General features: G+C 39.0%; 1 protein-coding gene across 1 annotated transcript in view; it reads right to left on the bottom strand.

Moving 5' to 3' along the window:
• The window catches only part of LOC102779545 (neuropilin-1a-like), a 104,927-nt gene that overhangs the window by 39,865 nt on the left and 39,967 nt on the right, over nt 1–25,095 (bottom strand). The window contains exons 4-6 of the mRNA XM_087831757.1: nt 21,083–21,310; nt 15,227–15,397; nt 7,110–7,276 (exon numbers count right to left, since the gene is read on the bottom strand). Coding sequence (XP_087687883.1) covers nt 7,110–7,276; nt 15,227–15,397; nt 21,083–21,310 — 566 coding nt within the window. The remainder of the gene's footprint in view (nt 1–7,109; nt 7,277–15,226; nt 15,398–21,082; nt 21,311–25,095) is intronic.

Raw genomic sequence — 25,095 nt, 5'->3', positions numbered from 1 at the left:
AATTCTACTATTAAATTATACTAATGCTGCAAATAATGCTTTGCAAAGCTAAAGCTGTGGCATGTGGCTTGCTTTTACAGTGTTAAAATCGTTAAATGGCAAAATCATTAACGGCCCTAATTGTTGCTGGAGGGGGGAAAAAAAGTCACTTTTAAATGTTGTTTGTTTGAATGCAATTATGCATCTGCTGAGTGCCATTTAGAACCACGGGATCCTTAAAATCTTATTACAGCATGACTACTTGGCATTGCTTAAAAAGAAATATATTTTGTTCTCACTGTCCAACTACGTCTTTTTTCTATCTTTTCTTCTTCTTTTTTTTTTTTAGCAGCCTTGGGTTTCCAGTCAAAATGAGCTAATGAACAGACTAATTAGATCTACATGGTTTGGGGGCATTATTTTCTTTGATGAATGATTGACATAGCTGATGAGAACATCACCTTTTTTCGACCTCTCCTCTCTCACTAATTGAGAAATTATATTTATAATCAGTGTGAAGGCTCTTCAGTTCGTTCATCACAACTTTTGGACACGTTTCTATGTTAACAAGTCTGATGTGCACTGATTATTTGTCTCGGTTAATGATATTTCCCAGGTTTGGAAGTTCACTGTGGCATTCCTCCAGAGGCCTGCTCTGGATAGGCCGACCCGTTAACATTCTGTGGATGATCTTTTGTCTTTCTGCTTCCCTAATGCCCCGGTTTCAGTAACACACCTCACTTGCGAGATGTCTAAATGAGTTCTCCAGATGCTCTTCCTGGTGGCGTCAAAGAGATCCTGAAGACAAACAGCAGGGGTTCTATAAATACCTGAAGCCAGGAGGGGAAGGAAACCTTTCCTGGGTTTACATCACTGCCCTCAATAACAGGTCAATTGTAAAGATGCACCTACTAACCATGTTTCCCATATGGCAAGGAAATTCAACACGACTCAAGAATTTCCATTTACCATTAATAACTTTTTGTTTTATTTATGAATGATTCTTATTTCGGATTTCAATATAACTGCCTTGGAATTTTTCTATTAATAATAGAGTAAGTAGTAATTATAAGAATTAGGAATGTATCGAATACATGTTCGAGTACATGTTCTTAATATGCTCAACATATTGTTTGTAGCTTTTAATTATTTAATGCTCTGCACATATATAGTGCCTTTTAATCTCAAGTATCCAACAAATTACTTTGGCGCCATTGTGCTGTGGCTCCGCTCTACTAGTGGAGCCCAATTTAAACATGTGCAAACAATAAAATATTTATAACAACCATAATAAATAGTAAATTTAGAGCTAATTAAACTTACCCAAGTAGTGATTTTTTGTAAAGATTTTCCAGAAATTAAAATAAATACAGTCAGTTATTAAAATGTTTGCTTTCCAACTATTTTAACTTTAATTGCTTAAACCAAAACTAGTTATTTATCTGTAAGAGGTAGATATCTATCTGCATTTTCCTCATTTAAAATTTTAATTCAAAAACATGTGAATCAGATCATAATGTCCCCCATATGCACATATGCAGAATCTTATCAGCCCATTAAATGGCAGTTATCAAATGTTATCAAATCTATAAATCTTGCCAGTAGATGGGCTCCTCCACCCAGTGCTATCACTTCATTTGTTGATGGCGGTTGGAGACATATTGGTGTGCTTCCACTTTGAAAGAGCGCCAAAGGCCTACATGATGAGATTGGAGGGCTTGCATGAGTTGTGAGTGCAGACTGATAGTTTATAATTTTTTTTTTTTATTAAAAGTAGTTTTTAAAGCTCATTTGACTGCAAAGTTCCTGCTTGGTTAATTTTACTGCAGCACAAGTAAAACTACAGCATTTCTTCTTGAGCAAATGTGGTTGTAGGAGTTGGGCCTCATTTAATTGCAAATATCCAGCATGTTGATGAAATGGGTCACTACGCGGCACTGCAAAATATGATTACATATTTATCATACAGCTAGATAATGAGCTCATGGTGTGTCGCCATCCACATTGCCACCGGGTAACATCACCCCGATCACATTATGAATAGGAACCTGAAAATAGTATCAATAAAATATAAATGCCTTTAAATGAATAATAGAGGTGTTTGCAGTGGTGGAGGCAGGCATGCAAGAATTAACTAAGTCATAATTCCTTTTTTTCAAATAAGATGAATTGAAAGCCGTAAGGCAAACCATGCTGTGCAGACTTGGCCACGCACCACACTTAATCAAATAAAATGGGAAAATTCTCCTCACAAAAACCACCAGTCATAACTCAAATACCTCACAGAGTCAGAGGGGCGGGCAACAGCATTGGTTTGGAGGCTATAAATCACCGTGGCAGGGGGATGGTCTGCCGTTTCTTCATGTTTCTTTATGTGAGCAACGGATGAACACACGTGCAGAACGCTGCTTGCACGCACCAAACTGGACCTGGTAGCGTTCAGAGTTCTCAGAGCTTTCTGACACAAGGAGTGTCGTCACCTCCTGCAGTACCTACAATCAGACTGCTCTGAGATGGAAACACAGTTGAAGCAATGTTGCTGAAAAGGCACATTCAAGCCAGGTGTTTTACCGCTGCATTTTTTTGTTATCGAGAAAAGAACCTGCAGATTTTATAGATTAATTGATGGGAATAAGAAAAATGCCAGTGTCTCTGCACTGCAGCTGCACAGATGGGTGCTTGTGTCAATAACAGTGAATTGGAACAAGTGAGCGACATGAATTTTTCTAGGCTCAGATTGTCAGCAGTACCTCCTGGAGCCACCATGCTGCCTAAAAAGCCTACATTACTAAGAAAGCTAAGCGCCATTTTCACAGTGTGTCAGTTAATAATTATTTGATTAATTGCACTCGTGTATAACATCACCTGAACTGGCACTTCAGGCTTGTAATGCATTAATTGTGCAAACTTCCCGGAGAGGTGTCAAAACAAATTTGTTATATCAGCAAATTTTATGTTTTAACCTTTAATGAGATTAGAACAGTATTTTTGACCACTTGTATCAAAGCGACCTTTATGCATTTTCATTGTTAGTAAATAGCTTTGCATGAGTCACAGTTTAGTATAATCCTTGGTAAACATTTGGTTTGAACATCTGGTGGGAGGGTCTTCTGTATTCTCAGTGAGCTGTGTAATTACCATATTAGGGAAATCCACTCTCTGTGACATTTTTCTCAATAACATTCTCAAGTTATCTATGTTTACGTCAGATCACTTTTGCAAATATTTGATGTCTAGATAAATCGCGCAGCTATTTGAAGTTTACACAGCTACAATTTTACCTGAAAACATCTTAAAAGTTTATTTCGTGACCCAGAAAGAATAATATTAAAACTAAATAGCTGCCGCCATTGTTGGAAACTGGAATTGGCTGGGCCGCGCTATGAATTCTGGGACAGGTTGGGCCACGAAGGACACACCCAACCTATCCTTCAAATCTGGGGAAAAGGAGGACACATTTGTCGGCTGCATTTGTCGGAGTCTTTAAATTTGGACAGCCTTGCATCGCTGTCACGTAATCGGCCAACAAATGCTGGACACAAACAAACGCTAGACTGCTGCTTCTTCTTCTTCTTTGGTGTTTAACGGCAGCTGGCATCCTTGTTAGATGCATTGCTGCAATCTTCTGCTTCAGTCCTTTATTACACTCTTGAATCCTACTACTTAATCCTGCGTCTTTCAGGATCTTACAAAGCTTCAAATGACGCGTTGACTATTAAATTAGTCGTCGACAATTTTGATAGTTGACATAATCGTGACTAGTCGACTAATCGTGGCAGCCCTAGACATCATACGGAGCCAAGAGTTGAATAAATTGTCTAAAACAGAGTTTTTAAACCTTAATACAACTTCACCAATGTTGCAGCATAAATGTGACAGAAGCATACCATGTTCTCTTTAAAGAGAAATGATTCATTAAACAACTGCCAATTTCTTCTCTGAGATATTAAAATTAGCATCTAACTGCACAGAGGAGTGTGCAATAAAACAAAGGAAATAAATTAAGGAATACACCACACATACATATTACTCATAAAAACAAATTGCACTCCCATTGTCTGTCCACTGTGTGTATAATAAGTAATCTGCACCGTGCAGATGGCAGCCTTGGAATACTTTGCCCTGAGGCTCAGAAACAAACCAGTTCTCCTCTGCAGGGATATTATCCTCCATCTATAATGTTAGTAGATCTGCCACAGTGCATATGTGGTTAAAGTGACAACTGTTGCCAACCTAGTCTTCTTTGGTGATTTAGTGAAGGGAGCTCATTGTATTTAGTTAAGAGTCAAAAACAAGTTAAATCTGGTCATTTTTTCCTCAATGGAAAAAAGATAATTTCTTAGTAAATCTTCTAGGTTTCTATGTTCCTTTTCACACACATTATAAATGAGATTTTCCAGCAAGACTGAGCAACAAGATGATGCCAAGTGCCCACTTTAATGATAATAAACCTTAAAGGTCAGCTATGGAGCGTTTCCGAGTCGAGTGAGCGGCACAAATGAGAATCTGCACCTCCAAGTCTGAGACCATGATCCTCAAGCAGGTGGAGTGCCCACTCTGGGTCAGGGATGAGTTACGCCACCAAGTGGAGGTGTTTAAATATACGGGTGTTGTTCAGGGAGCGGGAGATTGACAGACAGATTGGTGCTGCGGCTGCAGTGATGCGGGCACTGTACCGGTCCTTCGTGGTGTAAAAAGCAATCAGATACTGGTAGATCTTCATCCCTACCCTCACCTAAAGTTGCGAGTTTTGGGTAGTGACCGAAAGAACGAGATCGTGGATACAAGCAGCGGAAATGAGCATCGAAAGGAGCCAGATGAGGTGGTTCGGGCATCTGGCAAGGATGCGTCCTAGGTGAGGGAGGAAGCCCCGGGGCAGACCCGGGTCACGCTGGAGAAATTATCTCTCTCGGCTGGCCTGGGAAAGCCAATGCATTTATAGTTGCTCCTGCAACCCGGCCCCAGATTAGCAGAAGAAAATGGATGGATGGATGGAAACCTTACAAAAACTAAGAAACATATAAAAGGGGATTTAACTCATTAACAATGCATTTCCAAGCATCTTTCTACTTTGTCACTAAATGAAACATCCTTCAAAGTAATTGGTACCATCAGGAAAAATAAATATTTAACATCTCTTAAGGCAAACCTTTAAATACTACATATTGTATGTAGTATTTAAAGTGACGCTCAATTAAATTTAGCCTCTTCTCAATTTACCCATTGACCTCTATTAAAACACTGTCCTTCATATCCTAACATCCCAGAGGGCTCAGCAATGAGCCACTACCTAAAACAAGTCCCAAGACAGACAATAGAGGGCCACTAATACTAATCCACCGCTGAGGCCGTCTTCCTGTCTGCTTCCTGTTGTAAGCCTCACAGGAGGGAAGTGAGGGTCTGCTCTTATTGCGAGGGGCATTGTGAGTCTTCCTCTATAAGTTCCTGTCCCGGACAATGGGACAGTGCTGGACTCTGGCCGCACCTCAGCACTGGGACTGTTTATGTGAAGTAGATTTTGGTTTTAATGGTTCAACCCATATTAGGAAATTCACAGGCTGGTTTTGTTTTGCAATTGCTAATTATAAAAGGTCCCTTGAGTTTTACTAATTTGAGCGTCTGTTGGGTATGATACTTTAATGGGTTCTAATATGAATGTAAATAAATTAGATTTTAGTTCCTGTAATCATAGTTAAAAACCTAAATTTGATTGACCACATTTTTCTTCAGAAAATAAGGGGGAAAATAGCTTTTGTCCTGAGGACTTACACATTTGTGGCTCATCTCACCTTGTTTTTGTATTCTGTCGTACAAAAATTGTACCTACATTTTTATTGATATGTTTAAAAAAACAGTAGGCTTTGACTTGGCTGTCTCTTAGTGAAGGCAACACAAAAGAACTAATGGTAGCTACAGGTAAAGTAATAAGCTAGCTGCAGCTATTTTTAACCCTTAACACTGTCTCTCTGAAAAAATATCAGGTGGTGAATCAAAATTTAGATTATTTTATATGCAGAACAAAAGAAGTAAGAAATAATAATATATATTTTTTCATGATATGGGGAAAAAAACAACTAAAAGGCTTAGTATAGTAGCTACAGGGTAGCTGCTAGCTTAATTTTCACAACAAGTTAGCATAGTTTTGTGGTATTTTCATAAAATAACTCACTATACCGTGGTAAATAACTGCCATTAACCATCCTACAGCATTAGTTGTATATAAATCTTTAATCTGGGGTGGCTGTGGCTCAGAAGGTAAAGCAGAAAGCTTGGTGGTTTGATCCCTGTCTGCTCCAGTCTGCATGCTAAATATCCTTGGGCAAGAAGCTAACCCCAAGTTGCTGAATTTTAGTTAGAAAGCACTTAGATAGGAAAAGCATAGAAAAGTGTTTGTATAAATGGGTGATTGAGGCAAGTTGTTTAAAAGCATTTTAAGCTCTCAGAGTAGATAAGCGCTTTATAAGAACCAGTCCATTTACCAATCTACATATCATCTTTAAGAATACAACCACAAACTAAGCATTAATAGTTTCTCCTCACCAGTTTATATTAATTTTATGTCAAATGTTCCACAAGCGTGAACAAACTGATCAACTATTGAACCAAACAAATTTACCCAACAGTTCCATCTTCTTTAAAGGGTCAAAAAAAACCAAACTTCAACACAAGAATGTTTTGTTCCTTCATTCAGGGATTGCTGGATGCTAGTTTATCAGATTTCACTATGAATAAGAGATGTCAGCTGTGCTGGAGAGGCACGCTCCAATGAATAATGCAGACTGGTTTATTTTTTCTCTGTCGAGTGTCCCCATAAAATGCACAGAAGTGGTACATATGAGTGAACAATATTCAGACCAGATGTGAGCATGGTCTCAGTGGTACAGTGAAGTTCAAACTGAGGAACACTCTCTTTCCACAGAGATACAAGGATGCTTTCAGTCTGAGATCAGACTGAAAATTAAAGCCAATGTGACATAATTTCAATCCCTCTAACCTATTCTGAGCCTTCAAATGTGGAATTATAGCAGTAATTATCGCTACATTACCTAAAGATATAAATGTGAGTAACTCTAACCCATGACGATAATGAACAATGAATGACAGTTAAAAATAAGGACAAATTTACTCACCTGTATCCACTCCCGCGTGTTGTCATCTGAGGGTGTCCAGCCATTTTCCTGGTAGTTGAGGCGGGAACGTTCAGGAGACCAGTTGGAGTTATACTGGGAGGAAGCGGTGATCTGGTCAGAGGAAATTTCTCCAGACTCCATGCCCAGTGGCTCCATACAAGCAAAATCTGACGAGACGAAAAAGACAGAAATCCTTCAGACAAAAAGCTCCACAGCACAGGTATACATCAAAACACCCCCAACGAGAAAATAATCATCAAGTTACTGTTGTGAATCAAGAGACGCATTAATTCTTTTGCCTATAAATTATCATCAGGTTAGATGGGAAAATGTTTGTTTGTCAAAATGATACCAACGGCTTCTATAATATGAGTTTAAAAAGTCTATTACACACATCATTAGCTGGATGAACTGAATTTTTGGTATTTTGCTCTTGCATGCAGTCATTACTAATGGATGAATTTATCATTAAACTCCAGAACCGGGCTCTGAAAGTTAGAGTCATAAATCTGAGTTGGAAAAAAAAAACAACTACTCAAGTTTGAGTTTGTGTCAGGCAGGAAAACAAGTGAGCCTGAGTGTGATTAGAGTGTCGCCCAGACAATGTGAAATAGTCTGTCCCAGCTTCCTGCTGCCTGCAGAGAAGTCAGTAAGAGGTCATTACAAAGAGCTGCTGCACTGGTTTGATATGTCTATGCAGCATCCACACATTCACAGGCTATACTCCATTTGCAGACATATGGAGCCAGCAAAATATATAAAAATCTATCTGACTGAACAATCTATGTGTTTTTGCTTTAGTCTGGGCCACGGAGGGTTACTGTGAAGCTGTGGAAGCTTCAGCATGTCAAAAAAGCTATAAAATGTAACAAAATAGTGGAAAATGGCAGAGAAGCAGATGATATTGCTAACTGGGTCCAAAGTAACTCAAAATCTAACTATAAATCAATTTACAGATTAAATAAATCCTTGCATTTTAAAAGCTGGATTCGGGTGGCGTTACTATTTTCGATAAACACATTTTAATCACATCTGCAACTAAATTTTGATTTTCTGCTGTGTACTTTACCATCGCTGTGAATCAAATTTTTTCATGGGCCATGTATAGCAATGTTCATTAAAAGTTCTTATTGTAAACGAATGTGTTTCCAGTAGTGCTGTCAGCAATAATCTCGTTAAAATGACGATAACACCATAACTGCATTAACGCCGCAAATCTCCGTTAGCAAGTTGGCGCGGATGGCCCAAGTTGGCGCCTGCCAGCCCCACGCACGGGGCGATCCGCGGCAACTCGCTAACGGAGATTTGCGCCGTTAATGCAGTTATGGTGTTATCGTCATTTTAACGAGATTAACTCTGACAGCACTAGTGTTTAGTTTAGTTTACAGTACAACAAGATGGTGCAGTGAGTCAAAGTGACCTTTATTTAGATGGTGACAAAAACAAATTGGAAAAAAAAAACGGAAAAAATGGAGGCAGGGCAAAAAATAAAATTATTAACGATAAAAGAGTGGATAACGCCACTTCTGTTTCTAATGTGTGTCTGTTGCTGCCTCTAGTAGTGAAAGTTTTAGTTGCAATTTGCAGAGATTCTTACAAAATGCATCTTTAACAATGAAAACAAAACCCCTTTATAACCATATAGTGAGGTCGTTGGGAAGATTTGGGCGTTTTCCGATGAATAAATTCGTACTTACTAACGCAAAATTTAAATTCACCTCATACCAACAGATTTTTTGTCTATTAATAAATGCGGTAGTTTTGTTGTCATTCACTGCTTTCCCTGCTATTTGTGCACGATGATATACGACGCTTGTCTAGGAAACACTTTTTTGTACTCTGCCTGTAGAGACGTATTGTGGGATGCTTATAGTCAAGTGTAGCATACTCATTATACATTCAGAAGCACTCAAAGGAAACTAAATAGTCTATTATAGTGAGCAGTGAGTGATTGCAGACATGGGCAATGTTCTCTTCAAGTATATTCGCTATTCTCAGCTTCTAAAATAATTTGCTGCTTTTCTTTGTGACCTATGATTGTTAAAGTAAAATAATTCTGGCTTTCTGATGTTTGTTAGAGAAAATATTATACATGTTTTGTTAAGTAAATTGACAATAATTCCAATAATAAAATGTTTGTTTAGGTGCTATTATGCATATGTGCTCAGCTACAAACGGATATAAACCCAAGCAGGCAGATATTGCAGCTATTGTTGTGTTTGGTTCAGCTTTAACACTCTGTGATTTCAGTTTTAATCTTCATCAGAAGGATGATCCACTCCTCGGTGGGTTTAGAGAGCTCTGCAATCCGCTGGTCTTACGAAACGGACCAAAAACAGCAGCTTGGACAATGTCAAGCTGCACATCTGTATCTGTTAGGCATGAGTGTCCACTCTGTAACAGCAGGAGAGTGTGGGGAAGGAAGAGGGAGGGTGGCCGTAAAGAAATGTGTGTTTGTGTGTGTGGGAGGGCTGTCTGGAGACACAAGGTCTGCCAGACTGACACAAACACACTACATCATTCCAAGTCCCACAAATAAACCAGGGAGAAAGTTTGCTTGCGACATCTCCTAAAGCCTGCAGAAAGCTGGATATTGTTCTCATCATCTTTTATTTATTTATTTTTTTAAATTGACAATTTTCAGGCCCAAATCCTCCAATTCAGCTTTCCCCAGAAGAATCCTCTTGCCAGAAAATGCTCTGAAACTACAACTAGACCATAAGAGAGCACTCTCATACAGCTGAAACACAAGCTTATCCCCAACAGCTCTCCAGTTCTCTCGCTTTTTCTGCTTTCCATCTCAGCTCCCGTCTCATCAAACTTATTTTTATTCATGAGACAGCCCCTGCGTCCCCGCCGCAGCAGGTATACGAGGGACAAACATCCAGCCTGTCCCTGTACCCCGCTATCTAAAAAGAAAGAAAGGATGCAAACTGAAGCCCCCGTCGATGCTTCAGCTGATCAAAAGCTCTGCTGGAGGCCACTGCTGATGGCAGGGACAGAGTGAGAGAAACCCATAAATTCACTGCAGGACGTCAGCATTTGCTTCCTCTAAGACTGTAAGCATTTTGCTTGGAGAAAACTTCTCTGCGGATTCTTTTACGAAACTGAAGCGCAGCACTGGTGTGAAAATCTGCATAAAAACAACATAAAACATTTAAAGCTGTAGCTTCTAATCTGACAGTTGATTCAAATGTGTGCATTTTAACTGACTGTTTATTCACATTTCAGCTATTTCATTTTCTCTCTGACATTATTTACATGCCTGCTGCTTCTCCGACACTTCATTATCCAGACTAGTCGGATTTCCTGATCTTCATTAACGCTGACATATTTTTATTTACAAAGCCAGACTGGCTAAACTCCTTTGGCATTACAGCCTTTTAAAAAGACACCATAAATTTAACTGATAGTTTAATTTAAAAAATCATAATAATCCTAATTGTCTGCTTGTTTTAAGAGTCCACAGAGTCAACTAACAGTAGCTGTAGTGGCAGATTATTCCACAGCCTTCGCTCCTCTGGATGTCTCCTTTTTAATAACAGGTAGCCAGGACTTTATTTTGCACCTTGTTCATGAATAACCTCCAGTGCACACTAAACCTGAATGTTTTTGTCTCCAGTGAGACTGTAAAGCTCTAAAGAATTGCTAATTCTAAGCTGGACTTTGCATTTTGTGTCATGTTACTTGCTTTCCCTGATTTGCTTTACTTTTATCCCACGCCTGCTCATGTAACCTACCCAGATCACCTAACTTATGTTTACTAGGAGACAAAGGAGAGGTGCCGCAATTAAATAAACACCAGTTTAGAGTGTTGAGTACTGCATTGGTAACATGTGCCCGTATCATTTTGGAACACTGGAAGGACTCCCATACTCCAACGCTTAAAATGTGGAAAGAAAGAATGATTGGGAATGTTGCGTGCGAAAAGATGCTGGGAAAAATACATCACGTGACGGAAGGTGCGGTGGAACAGTGGGACAATTTTTGCACCTACATGTCTACCTGACTTGGACATTTGAGCTTAATACAACACCTGTTAAAACCTCACTGTTTTTGTTTTGTTTGGTTTTTTTTGTTTGTTTTTGTTTGTTTGCTTCTTGCTTTTGGTTGCTGCATCTTTCTTGCATCTTTGTATTTGCTGTTATAAAATGCAAAATCTAATAAATACTTGAATTATAAAAAAAAGAGTCCACAGAGTCAACTAACAGTAGCTGTAGTGGCAGATTATTCCACAGCCTTCGCTCCTCTGGATGTCTCCTTTTTAATAATAGGTAGCCAGGACTTTATTGTGCACCTTGTTCGTGAATAACCTCCAGTGCACACTAAAGCTGGATGTTTTTGTCTCCAGTGAGACTGTAAAGCTCTAAAGAATTGCTAATTCTAAGCTGGACTTTGCATTTTGTGTCATGTTACTTGCTTTCCCTGATTTGCTTTACTTTTATCCCACGCCTGCTCATGTTACATTTGATTTAATACTCGTTTAACCTGGTAACAGTGTGCCGTCTTGGGTAGATCTCCAGTTGCTTCCTGGTTAAATAGAGGTGAAATAGAATTAAAAACAAAAAAATCAACAACCGTTTCTCAGCTGGTGTTCTCGTCTGTATCACAAGGTTTATTTAGTACACATCTTTATTAGTGTCAGAGCAGTTGAGCTACCCTAAAATGTGTCCATGCACCCCTTTGGCAACTGCTGAATTACCCCCTGCTGCAGGAGTAGCTAACCCTGGTTGTATAAAACTGCAGAAAAGACAATGTGATTTGGTTTGGTGAGAAGCTTTGATTCAATCTGCTGAGTCTAGCCGACGGTCTGCAGGCGAAGTAATTTCCCATGTGTATGTGTATATTTGTGTGCGAGCCTTTTTCTAAACCCAGGGCTGTTGTCAGACATCCTAAAAAAGAAAATTCGGCTAGTAAAGCGACTTATCGTTACTGTTTAAATACCAATTGACATATCTGATACATGCACATCAGTGCATTATTGCACTGTCTCGAATGCTCACCATCAACATCAGATACAAGCTGACAACACCCACATCTTCCGCCCACAGCAAAAACAAACAAGAGGAGTGAAAAGAAAAAAAAAATGGTGATAACAACTTTGACTCTCTGGTGAAATTCGTGATTTACATGTTTGGTTACAGAAATATTTCCCTTAGAGTGAGTGTGATCTGTTCATCATGACATCACTTTTGGAGTTAAAGGGGTTTAAAACAAGACTATCCTCAAAATTTGGAACAATAAACCGAGAGACTTTGTACTTTTTCTCTTAAAAATTCAAATATTTAACATTTACGTGTAGACACGGACATTGCTCTGACTTTTCTCTGTATCGATAATTTCATTTTCTCAAACCTTCCAAAATATCTAATAACTGGCTTGTGATTTTGGCCAAAAACTATTTGTGTCTGACCATTTCCAAGTGTGTTTATATTTCCTGTCTTGACATAACCAGTTATTTTGGTTTTATATAAAAAAATAACACCGGCCTCTGTGTGCAGCTGCCGGTAATCTTACCCTAAAAAACACTTAAAGATCGATTTGGAAGAGCAAACTGAGTATTTTACATCGGTTTCTCCTAAAGCGCCACTGAGGGACCTTAAGGAAACTCACCTTTGAACACACACACACATTCCTACAGAGGGGTGACCGGGGTCAGGGTTACCAGAGTGCAGTTAGCATACAGGCCAGCATAACTTAAACCTCTAAAGGCATTCCAGCAAGGTCATACAGTCAACCGACGCAGACAAACGGCTTCTGTCCCGAACACGTGGACATGAACAAACACGAAAAAGACAATAACCAAGCATGAGGAACTTTCGCCTCGTGATAGTATCCTCATGGGGGAAATTGATCAAGTGAATTGGAGATAAAAGCTAAAAGAAATTAATTTAAAAGCAACCATGTGATAAGATTACATTCACGTGTCTGATGGTAACGGTTCATTTAAAGTTGAGTCGTTTATCACAGCTGTTGCAAATAACTCACAGAACTATCGGTTTTATCTCTCAGAAAACACCTCTCTAGTAAGTTCTCACTTACAAAAACAATATGCAAGATTGGTTGTATTTATTCTAAAGACTCAAATTTGTCCTTTCAGTCACTCAGAAAACAGCTATCGACAATTCTGCAGCATCTCCAACCACACCCTACTAAGTCGTGCGTAAATCCCACGACTTGATTAAAAGGAAAGAAAATATATCTAAGCTACACAGCATGTAATATATAATCTTACCCACATCTATGCACCGCTCTTGTTAAATACTGCCGAGTTTCAGGAGGCTATCATGTATTAAAATAAACGGGTCTTAGATGGGAACACTATTTGAATGAGCTGTCAGGAGAATAAATTGCTTTATCAGAAAATAAGCCCAAAAGTTGGGAAGCAGTATTTTTGGTCCATTTGTTAGACTTCAACCACAACAAATGGACTTTAAGCTGTAAAATGCAACAGCTGACTATAGCAAATATTGATCAACAACCATTAACTTAATTATTCAACTGCATTAATAGTTCATTAATAGTTATTTTATAATACAGTGTCTTTCGGGGCTTTTATTGACTGGAAGCTCTTTTCTTTAGCTGCTTTCGATCTCGCTTTCATATATATATATATATATATATATATATATATATATATATATATATATATATATATATATACACATACACACACACACAGTATGTATATATTCAGAGTAACGTATTCTGAATACTTTGGATTATTTATCATGCTGTTTACAACTACATGAATGTACTATTGCTGTGATTTATTACTGTTACTGAAGGTCCGCGGCTCCGAACCGTAGTAAAGGGACCTCTGGCTAATACGGTGGGTTCGTAGCCGAAAAATAGCTTTACTTTGTTGTCTGGGTCAACTTCGCTAGCGAGAGACAGAGAGAGGCGTTGAAAGGCTGCTCCAACGGAACTTATTGTTTTTGGAGGAAAACACGAACACGGTGTACAGTCGAGTCTTAATAGCTTACTTACAACTGGGCTCGTCAGGCACTCTTCTTGGCTGCAGTGGTTATTATTATATTTACATGCTTCCAGCTCCCGTTTTTGCTCGATGACAGCTCGTACTTTTCCTTTTTCTCCCTCCCTCGCTCACAGACACATAACGTGTATGGCAGTCCATTCTCCCTGCAGCACGGACTACACTGCCTATGATGCTACATTCTTTAGAGCTATACCGGTAGCATTCTGCCTATTAGCTTAGCACAACAACAACAAAAAGGCCTCTCTCACTCAGGAAACACGCAGAGAGAGCGTCACCCTGTAACCATGGCAACCGTAACGCTGCCACCTGGAACAACAGAACGTAGCTGTCAAACAAAACCCAAACAGTCCTGACCCGCCACAATATGAAACAGGGAAGTACCGCCGTGTAATCCATTTATTTCAACAAAGTAACTGTATTCTAAATACCACCTTTTTAAACGGTAACTGTAACGGAATACAGTTACTCATATTTTGTATTTTAAATACGTAACGGCGGTACATGTATTCCGTTACTTCCCAACACTGTGTGTATATATATATATGTGTATATATATATATATATATGTGTATATATATATATATATATATATGTGTGTATATATATATATATATATATATATATATATATATATGTGTATATATATATATATATATATATATATATATATATATATATATATATATATATATATATATATATATATATATATATATGTCGAGATGTCTTTGGACTAAAAGGATCATGAAATGATTAACTGATGACAAGAATAATTAATGGCAAAGTTGGTTGTAACTAAAAACTCTAAATCTCTCTCTCTAAATGTAGGAAAAGTCTAATTATACCCTTATTAGCCCCTGAAAGATACATTCTCATTCTGCTTGTCTTGCCTCCAACACAGAGGTCAGAGGTCAGACAGCGGATAGAGTCCGGCTTCTGCAGAGCTGGAGGAGCTACTACCTCGTGCTCAAGGACAACTAGGTTGAGTTGAAACTACAGACTGGCTCATATTTACTCTGTTTTCATTCTCGATGAGACCAGAAATATCAAAGAAGTGAACCAGATGACAGCTTTGCCCTCCGCATCACGCACTCCTTTCACTAATCCAGCTGCTCACCCTCGTCTTCGTGTCCTGAGGGGAGGGTCCTCTCGCGGATGGTGTAGTTGGCAGAGAATCCCTCTCTGGCGATGGCGTTGTCAGTGGTGATGGTCATGGACAGGATGCCCGTGTAGGAGATCACTCGGCCCGGGGACGTCTGGCCACAGTATCTGCCAATGTGAGGGCCCACTGGGAGGAGAAGGGGGATGGGAAGAGTATGGGCAACGGGGAGGGAGAAAGAAAAGGAGATGTCAGCTTCATCACTCATCACCCGACCAGAGAGTGTTTTTTCTGTCCTGTACTTCCCTTGTTATCATGGGAAATATTACGTGACATCAATTAAATCTACTTGTTAAATCTTGCATGGAACCCAAGATTGAAAAGTTCTGATTTAGATTTAGAAAAACTCGAGTCTGTTCTGAACAAACAAAGTTTGGAGCTGATCTCCTGTCAGCAACAATCTCCCACCTCTCAGGAGTGATGTGACACCTTAGGGGCAGAAATAAAGGTGAGATGGCATGCAGCAGAAACACTCATTCCCACCACGTATTGTTTTGACACTCCCTACCCTAACACTCCAAGTAAAGTGTGTATACAGGATCATATCAGGCGCAGCAATGAATAACCTTTGTATCAAGTGAGTGCAAGGTATTTTATTCTGATATCACACCTTGATTAAGTTTTAAACTCCTATCGCATGACATCAAATTATAACAATCCATGCAAAAACTTTCTTTTAGCTGTAGTTTTGTGGGAGGAGCAAAATATGGCAGATATATTAAAAAATATATTTTGAAGGGTCCAAGAACAGATTGAGGAAGAGTTACCTGTTTCTTTTAAAAAGCAAATAAATAAATAAAAGCTGACTTTAAAACATTCATGCCACAAAACTAAACATCCATTTTACAACATGAAATGTAAACAATTTGTTTAAGCTTCTTTGTACAAATTTCCTACAAAGTACAGTGTAATTACCAACACTAATTATGAGGAAACATATACAGCAAACAACCATCCAATTTACATTTATTTATAATTAGAAACTTTGCTGAATCAATTACTTGCTTGCATAAAAAATTTACTTGATTTATGTATACAAGTAATAACAGAAATGCAAACTCTGTGTGCTCTGTACAAAACAAATGTTTGAGCTTGTTTGAGAAACAAACTATTAGGGAACTACTGAAGGAATTATGTTTAGCACCATTCATGTTTATATGCTTTTACAATGTCACTGGACTGAGTCTCCAGTCCTTCTATTTACCTGGTTGGTGGGTGTACTTCAGTATAAAGAATTAAATTATAAAAGCAATATCAGGTAACACCAGAATCTAGATGGATAAACAATGAAAAATAAGTATATTTAAAGTAAACTGTCACTTTAAAAGTGCTGTAGCTAATCACCACGCTCAGTCAGGCAAATAATGAAAATTAATGCAGATACAGTCAACAGTGTGAGTTTTAAATAATAATAATAATAATGCTAATTGATTGATTGGTAATTTATTTCAACATATGAACAATATACAGGTACATTTAGAAAAGAAAATAAGAGAGAAAAAAAATACTATACAAAATACATACAAAAAACGTTCTGATTAATTTACATGTTGAAAGGGAAGAAGTAAACACTTATTTAATCCCACCCCTTTGCCATAAATTATCAGTTAATATTTAGTCAGCTTCCTTACTGATATAGTTTGTAATAAAAATAGTGAACAGATTTCTGATATACTATATATTATAATATCACATGAGGTTTTTTTTTGTTTTTGTTTTTTTAAATAGAGACATTCAATTAATTTCAATATTTTCCTTTTCTTTATAGTTCGAGAAGATCATATTTTTATAACTCTTTTTGAACAGTTTTATGTTTGGACATTGCTTGAATTCCATATTCAGACTGTTCCATAGTTTCACTCCATGAACAGAAACACAAAAGCCTTTTCTTGTAGTACGTACCTTCCCTGTTTTGAAGTTAAATTATAACTTCCTTCTTTCAAAAAAAACATACTCTGAATATTACCTGGCAGTTCTTTATTTTTTGCTTAGAATAGAATAATTCAATAAGTGGTGTAATTTTGTTTAACCCTGTTAGGTTTGTGTCATCATAGTTGGTCAGCAGAAAATAAATATATTATACATTGTTATTTTTAGGGAAAAAATGTGAATACTTTCTTCTTTTTTGGGGGGGTTTCCAGTTAGAATGACCATTTTCTTTATTCCCTGACTACAAAGACATAGAAGAAGAATTTAATAATAACAAACATGATATATTCTGATTGAGTAGTTACAGTTAAGGTGGGTTTGGGGTCTTAAGTGACAACAATTCAGACCTGAGAAGGTTAAAGCTCCTGAAAACCATTGAAAACTATTGTTTTTACTTGGGCAACAGGCAGAACCAGCATACTCGGGGATTCCTCTTTCAGTAAAGGAGACGCTCACAGTTAAAGATAAAACATGACAGCATCACAGGAACGCCCGCTGTAACATCATGTGTTTTTATGCGCAGCACACAGTCACAGACTGTCTCGTGTCTGAAGACTTTGAGTTCCACATCCACAGGTGGTCCCCCGTTTCATCCTCTTCTTATCTGTGAGAAACAATGTGAGTCTCGCCTGCTGCTTTGAGGAGATACTGCGCCAGCGATCTCCCAGAGACCCACGGAGCAAGATTCAGTTTTATATGTTACAAAAATTATACTTCTCTAACAACTTCCTTCAGCTTTTAAAGGCAAACCAGCTAAACAGAAACACGAGGCGGTCACAGCAGGAATGCTGAGCTGCGCTACTCTGATGGTTTATGTTTATCAGTTACAGTTTGAAGCGGGTAGTCGACAATCTGTGACGGATTACATTTTAAAACTACTTCAGCCTTATCGGAGGTGTTGTGAAAATGGTTTTGCTGCAAGGCTGTCAGTTGATGCAATCAGAAACTCCTGCAGGCGATATGGCTCCATATACATCTAAGGAAATGGTTATATCTGAAGCAAACGGCGAGGAAGAAAATTACATTTCAGCACTCTTGACATTAAGCTATCAGTTTGTAAAGTTTGAGAATCCAAGCCACCAAAATAAATAGAGCTTTTTACAACTTTATAATATTTAGTTCAAAGTTTCTCTAAGTTTTTTATGTGATCTGGGCTCTCCGACAAACTGAAGTAACCCCAAAATAATAAGTTTATAAAATAATGAATAATTTGAATCTCAAATTGTGTGTTTTGGTATTCAGCCACCAATCTTCTCAAGAATTTGTCAACTAATACAAGAAATTAAACAATCTAACATAAATCTGCACATGTAAAGCTCTGACAGCTGGCTCAGGAGGTACAGCTGGTGGTCTACTAATCATAAGGCTGGTAGACTGATCTCTGCGCCCACGTATTAAAGTTTCTATTCCCTGCACCACACATCACATGTGGCTCGTATAAATCAAATTCCCCTGTAAGCACTAACTGCAGGCAGTGCATTAGAATCATAAAATGGATAAACTGCATCATAGTTTTTTATAGGTTTTCAAAGAGGCACATCTTGTAGCCTTTCTAAAACAATCGGGACAAACCTCAGGAACTAATGAAAGCCATGAAATGTGCTTAAAGCTTTGGCAAAACTAAGAAAGTAGGAATTTTTCATCCAAAAGATGAAAAGCTTTGATCGAGATATTTACTTGGTAATGGTTGCATTGTTCTGGTGAGATAATATGTGAAAAATCTCTTGTAAAGAATCTTTTCTGAAGAATAAAATAGGAAAACAAAAAAACAAACAAAAGACCATTGAATGTTTTTCTAATTAAGCCCAGTCAGAAGAAAGAGCTTCTTTTTGAAGAATTGATTTACAGCCCTCAAAGACGAAAAAAACGTGGCTAATGAGAACCTTTGATGTGCGCATGAATGTTTGTTGGGATGTAGAGCTACACGCCGGTCTCAACCCTGCTGCAGAGACGCTTTGTTGTCGGCTCGGCTTTAACATCACCCACAGATAGTCTCACACACACACACACCCGCATGCATTCATGCAAACAGACACACCTGAACACACGAATGTACGCACAGATCATTTGACAGGAAAAGCCCTGGCATGTTATGTATACTGGCACCGCTTAAAAGTGCATGTCACTGCCTGTATACCTGTGCCAGTCTTTGTGTCCCTCACGTCCTCATGCCAGTCTCCTCCTTGGCAATAATCAGGCAAAGCTTTGGGCACAGCAGCAAGTATTGTGGGCATCCTGGCAGCCGGCACAGGCCTGTCCGAGGTATGTAGCTCTCACGATTATATGCACGCTGCACGGCTAATTAGACAACAATAGAAGCTGAGAAATGCTGTCCAAAGCGAGGGGAGCAGCGCGAATAAAGGGTAGAGCAGGTTGTGCCTGAGCTGATTTTACAAATGTGAAAGGAACAATGTGTGGGAGTCTCTGCATCATTCACTTTCAGTGCAAAAGATGCAAATAAGCGTCACCTTCTGCATGTTCCTCATATTTCTGCATGTCTATGACACCTGGATACACCTCCCTTTGAGGTTTAATGACACTCATAGATAGCAGCCCTGATTGAAAAAGATCTATCTACCACTCCAGATTGATCTTATTTAATAATTTTATTCATCAAACTATTCCTTTAATGCATAATCATCATCCTGACCGGACTTGGGATGTGCAAAGCAGGAGAACAAGCTCGGACACGTACTTCATATGAAGATAATTTGTAGTGTACTGAAGCATTGCAACATGTGTTTTGTTGCTGGGGAGCATGAGGTCACAGAGAGTGATTCACCAAACTGCAACAGCAAAACAACGAGTATGAGGGGTTTCATTTCAAACATATTTAAGCTCAGGCTTAACACTCAGCGACTTCTCGGTGACTTTGAAGATTTTTCGTGGGTGAGTGAAACTTGTTTTGTTTTGAAGTGATGAGAAAATCTACTGCAGACAATTCTCGGATTTTGCTAAGTGAGAATTAGTGTTTCTACACAAACTGGAAATTAAATGTTAAGGCCAATGAGGTTTTAATAAAAAATATGTTTTTAAATGAGCCAATCAAGAAAAACACACACACACGTGCACTCTGCATATCCTGGATGTATCCCTGTCTGCTGTTCTTGCTCCCCCTGCTCATCCCGCATCTCGCTTTTGCAATTATCCACCTATTTTTCACCTCTGTCACTCAATCCCGACTCATCTCACCAGCAGGGAAGGCATCCATACTTGTTTTCCACGGTCCTCCTCCCCTTCACACCCGCATGTCTCTGCCTGTTTTCTGTCTGTTTTCTGTCAGCATCCACAGGGGGAAGCTGTCTCAAACCTTTTTCATCCTCCTCTCCTCTGCTTCACAACTCTCTATATTCTTCCTTCACTTCTCCGTCCCTTTTCCTCCCAATTCCCTCTCCTCCTTCTACATCTGCGCCCCTTTTTTTGTAACTTTGCTTCACATCTGCGGAGAAACAGCCCTGCTTTTTTTTTTTTTACTTTCATCTTTTCACATTAATCAGTAAATTTAAAAAAAATCTTTTTCAGATTATTTTGCATGTTTTAATTCATAAACAAGACCATTTTCCTGGCATTTAAGTTAAGTGTATGAATGCATAAAAAGAGTGTTTGGAAATTCATAAAACATTAAAAATCCTTTATGCTCTTTAGAAATTATTTATCAGGTAATCATTTTATATATATATATATATATATATATATATATGCATTTACAATTTCTGACTAGTTAAGAAAATGCTCTTTTATGATTACTATTTTGAAGCTGTAAGCATCATCCTCTCTCTTCTCTTCATCTCTGCACTAGTTCAGTTTTAAATTCCTTTTCAGTCATGTTTTAACCTTTAAGATTTCAACTAACATTTGCCCGTTGCACCCCAGCCCTCCGCTCACCTGCAGGGAAGCCGTCCCAGATCTCCAGCCAGTCGTATCGGCAGAGGGCGCCCGGTGGCGGCGTGGTGTCAGGCTCCATGTCGAAGCTATCAAACTCCACCACGATCTCTGTCATCTTGGGGGCAAAGATCATAAAGGTACATTCTAGGTTGTTGGGATACTTCTCAGGGAAGCCCGGTGTCTTGATGACTCCACTGGGAGCCGTGAAGTTTCTGGAACATTCAGGACCTGCGAGGTGAGAAGATATAGATGAGGCTTTAAAATGTCAAGAGGTGACCAACTCTCAGCTGAACGACGGCGTAAACTCTGTGGAGTTAAGGGGCAGTAAGGGGTCGTGATGTGTCCGCCCTTACGTTGGTTTTGTAGTTTATTTCTTACAATAAAATTCATGTTTTTGCAACGTAGAAAGAAAAAATTAAACATTTACAGAACGAGAAGCAAAATGTCAGAATGTTTTTCATCTGCTTCAAAATCAGCTTCAACAGAGGGCCTTTTGAGGTGGTTTTTTGGTCTGTTTGTGTTGGCACGGTTTACAAAATCCTCAGCAGTTTGGATTTCTGACCTTTTCAGTTGTTACTCTGGCAAAAAAAGGATAGACATGTTGGAAATCAACTGAATATATTTGCTTTTGACCTTTCCCTGTGTCTGAAACTTTGGCTGTTCCAAACACTTTTGCAGCTTTAACATCTTAAAAAGGAAGTAATAAGTTCTAAGACCGGAAATGATTTTCAAAAATGAGGAGAATCTGAAATACCTGTTTTATACAGAAAAAGCCACTCACACACACGCTGTTTCTTAATGAGAGAAAAAAAAACAAACCCCTTGGTTTGTTGACAAAATTCATGCAATTTCCATCCAATTTGCTGCGCTCCGTCGTGATTGGTCCCCTCCCTTGTCGGAGCCCACTGAGTCTGAGTTGTGACTGGGGTGCGGTTGTTTGACTGGAATTTATTTAAGATCCCAGACCATGTGAGACTGATCATGGCAAACAAACAGCAACACAAGAGACACACTAACAGACAACACAACACTAATCTTGCAATCACAACTAATAACATAATGAAACTTGCACGGTCAGGACGCAGATGTTAAATTTACTTCATGGGTTTTTTGAGGAAGTCATAATGAGCCTATGATTCTATTTCTTAAACAAATTTGCTTACCTTCTGTTTTATGTGTAAAGCTTTTAGTGCATGCATTAATTTTAAGTTTTGCAAACAGCATTTGTGGATATTTTCAAGCACAAATCACGTACAGTACATAAATATATTGAGTATTGACATTTAGACAAAGAGGTTTACAATAAGTTCCTGGTAATAAGCTTTAATTAATAGTTAAAGTCCTTATATTTATTCTTAGTTAAAGTGAGAACAATGCATGTATTATTTTGGATATCATACAGGTCTAAGTATATAATTAAAATTATATGGGTCTAATAAATCTTGGTGACTGCAGCTGAATTGTATATTAAATTAAACAACACTGGAAACTGCTTTGTGCTTTTACACCGGCAGTTATGCATGCCAGTAACTTAAAAAGGACAGTTCAGCCCAAAATTAAATTTACATAGCTTTCATCTGGACTGGCGTGCCATTTAGTTTATATTCAAGAGAAGCCATCATCTTCAAAACTGGCTAACCCCGACCAAAATAGTCTAGAAGGATGAAAAATGCTACAAGCTAAAGGGAAAATAGAAACATTTGATTTGAGGAAAGCTTTGACTACAAATTAAATTCCTGGAGATGTTTTTAGAAAGTCTGATTCTTGTCTACTGGACAATGAAGCCTCAGAGTCTGACCCACAACCGTTGCATGAAAACATCACATGCCCTTTTAGATCTTCACATTATCTAGACAAATCTTTTTTTAGTACCATATTACCCTAGTAGAGCACTTCGCTCTTGCTCTGCAGGCCTACTTGTTGTTCCTAGAGTATTTAAAAGTAGAATGGGAGGCAGAGCCTTCAGTTTTCAGGCCCCTCTTCTGTGGAACCAGCTTCCAGTTTGGATTCGGGAGACAGACACTATCTCTACTTTTAAGATTAGGCTTAAAACTTTCCTTTTTGCTAAAGCATATAGTTAGGGCTGGACCAGGTGACCCTGAATCCTCCCTTAGTTATGCTGCAATAGACGTAGGCTGCCGGGGGATTCCCATGATGCACTGAGTATTTCTTCTTCAGTCACCTTTCTCACTCACTATGTATTAATAGACCTCTCTGCATTGAATCGTATCTGTTATTAACCTCTGTCTCTCTTCCACAGCATGTCTTTTATCCTGTCTTCCTTCTCTCACCCCAACCGGTCGCAGCAGATGGCCCCGCCCCTCCCTGAGCCTGGTTCTGCTGGAGGTTTCTTCCTGTTAAAAGGGAGTTTTTCCTTCCCACTGTCGCCAAAGTGCTTGCTTATAGGGGGTCATATGATTGTTGAGTTTTTCTCTGTATCTATGAAGCGCCTTGAGGCAACTTTTGTTGTGATTTGGCGCTATATAAATAAAATTGAATTGAATTGAATTAACACAGACGACCCAGTTCAAAGTAATAACACGTAACACAAGGCTCATCCAAACAGACCAGCGGGCCAGCTTGGCAGCTGTTATGTCAGTGCCATCTTTTGTACACAAGCTGTTTTCTCCACAGTCACATCCGCAATGTTTACACTGCTCATGTAAAATCTCTGCGTCGGCTTGCATCGGTCAACGCGGCGGGGCGGTTCACACCTTGCTTGTTGCAAAGTGACACGAGCGAGGTTACGAGACAGTGACTGATCTCCGAGCGAGACAGGAGGACACGAGGCGTGGACGCGGGTCAAGCGTTGCTCGGAGGCAGGAACAAAGTGTGTGTGTGTGTTAGCGTGAGTGTGTTGCGGCGCGGGGGGCTTCTCGTGTTGCCAGTCCAGATGTGACCTGCATGTTATCTGAGCATGGCTACAAACGCGAATCCACACACTGATAGAAACACAAGGAGAGGCACGCACACACTGAAGTGGTCCCCTCGCTGTTGACACAGGTGGTGTCATTAAAAGGCCGACATGATAAATGATGAGGAAAGATAGGCGGCGAGGGATGAGGGAGGCTTCACTCCTGCTCAGCTGGCACACTTTGGACTGTGTGTGTGTGCGCATGAGTTATGTGTGTGTCTGTGCGAAATGTGCAGATGGGTTTCTCAAATCTAGGTTGAGAAATCTGTGCTGCGGTATGTCGATCAAGGACAGAAATTAATCTGATTTAATGAAGATAAAAATGAATAATGCAACTTGTTTGTTCATCAATCAATGTGGGTTATTTTTAATTGCCATGGTTTGCAGTGCCTGTGATTATTTTTCTGGTGTTGCTTTTCTTTTACTTTTCCCTGCCGCCCCATCTTTTCTTCTCACCGCTTCCCTATGTTCACCTGTGTTAGTGTGTTTAGTTCTGTTACTGCATGCCTTTGTTGTATTTCCTGCCTTTAAGATGGTTTTCCACAACCTGACTTATTTCACTTCTGTTTTATTAGTCAGTGAGTTCTCAGAGTATTTATAGTCCTGTATTTCCCCATTACCACCAGCCTTTTTGTTTACAAGCCACTTTTCACCTCTCCTCCTCTGCCTCCGTGCATTGTTGTGCTCTTTGAGTTTAAGATTTCCTCATGTTAAAAAATCAAATTTACAACCAAACAAATTCCAAATCTGTACCCGTTTGAATAAATATGACTTAACCATAGACTGTATATAAAAGATGGACAAAGTCCCTATGACATCATCAATTTGGGGTTTTTTTTGTTTTTTTTACATGAGAGGGTGAAGTTATCAGCTGAGGTTAGCGAGCTTGATTAGCAAGCGCCATTGTTAAACTGTATGGGTGCATTAGTAAAGGACTAATTAAACAGTAGAGCACAAACCTTTTGGATGGGCTGCATTACACAGCGAATCAAATTATGCGTCAGATCATTTCAGTGGGTGCGAGGCCCTGTAGATGGCGCTGTCAGTTAAAATGGGCATGCCTCTAATTTTTCACCCACAGTGCTTTTATTGTGGAGGC

Source organism: Neolamprologus brichardi, chromosome 18, assembly GCF_056152115.1.
Source record: "Neolamprologus brichardi isolate AB-2024 chromosome 18, ASM5615211v1, whole genome shotgun sequence".
In the NCBI taxonomy this organism is placed as follows: domain Eukaryota; kingdom Metazoa; phylum Chordata; class Actinopteri; order Cichliformes; family Cichlidae; genus Neolamprologus; species Neolamprologus brichardi.
The sequence above is the reverse complement of the archived record's forward strand: the minus strand, read 5'-3'. Positions and strand labels throughout refer to the sequence as shown.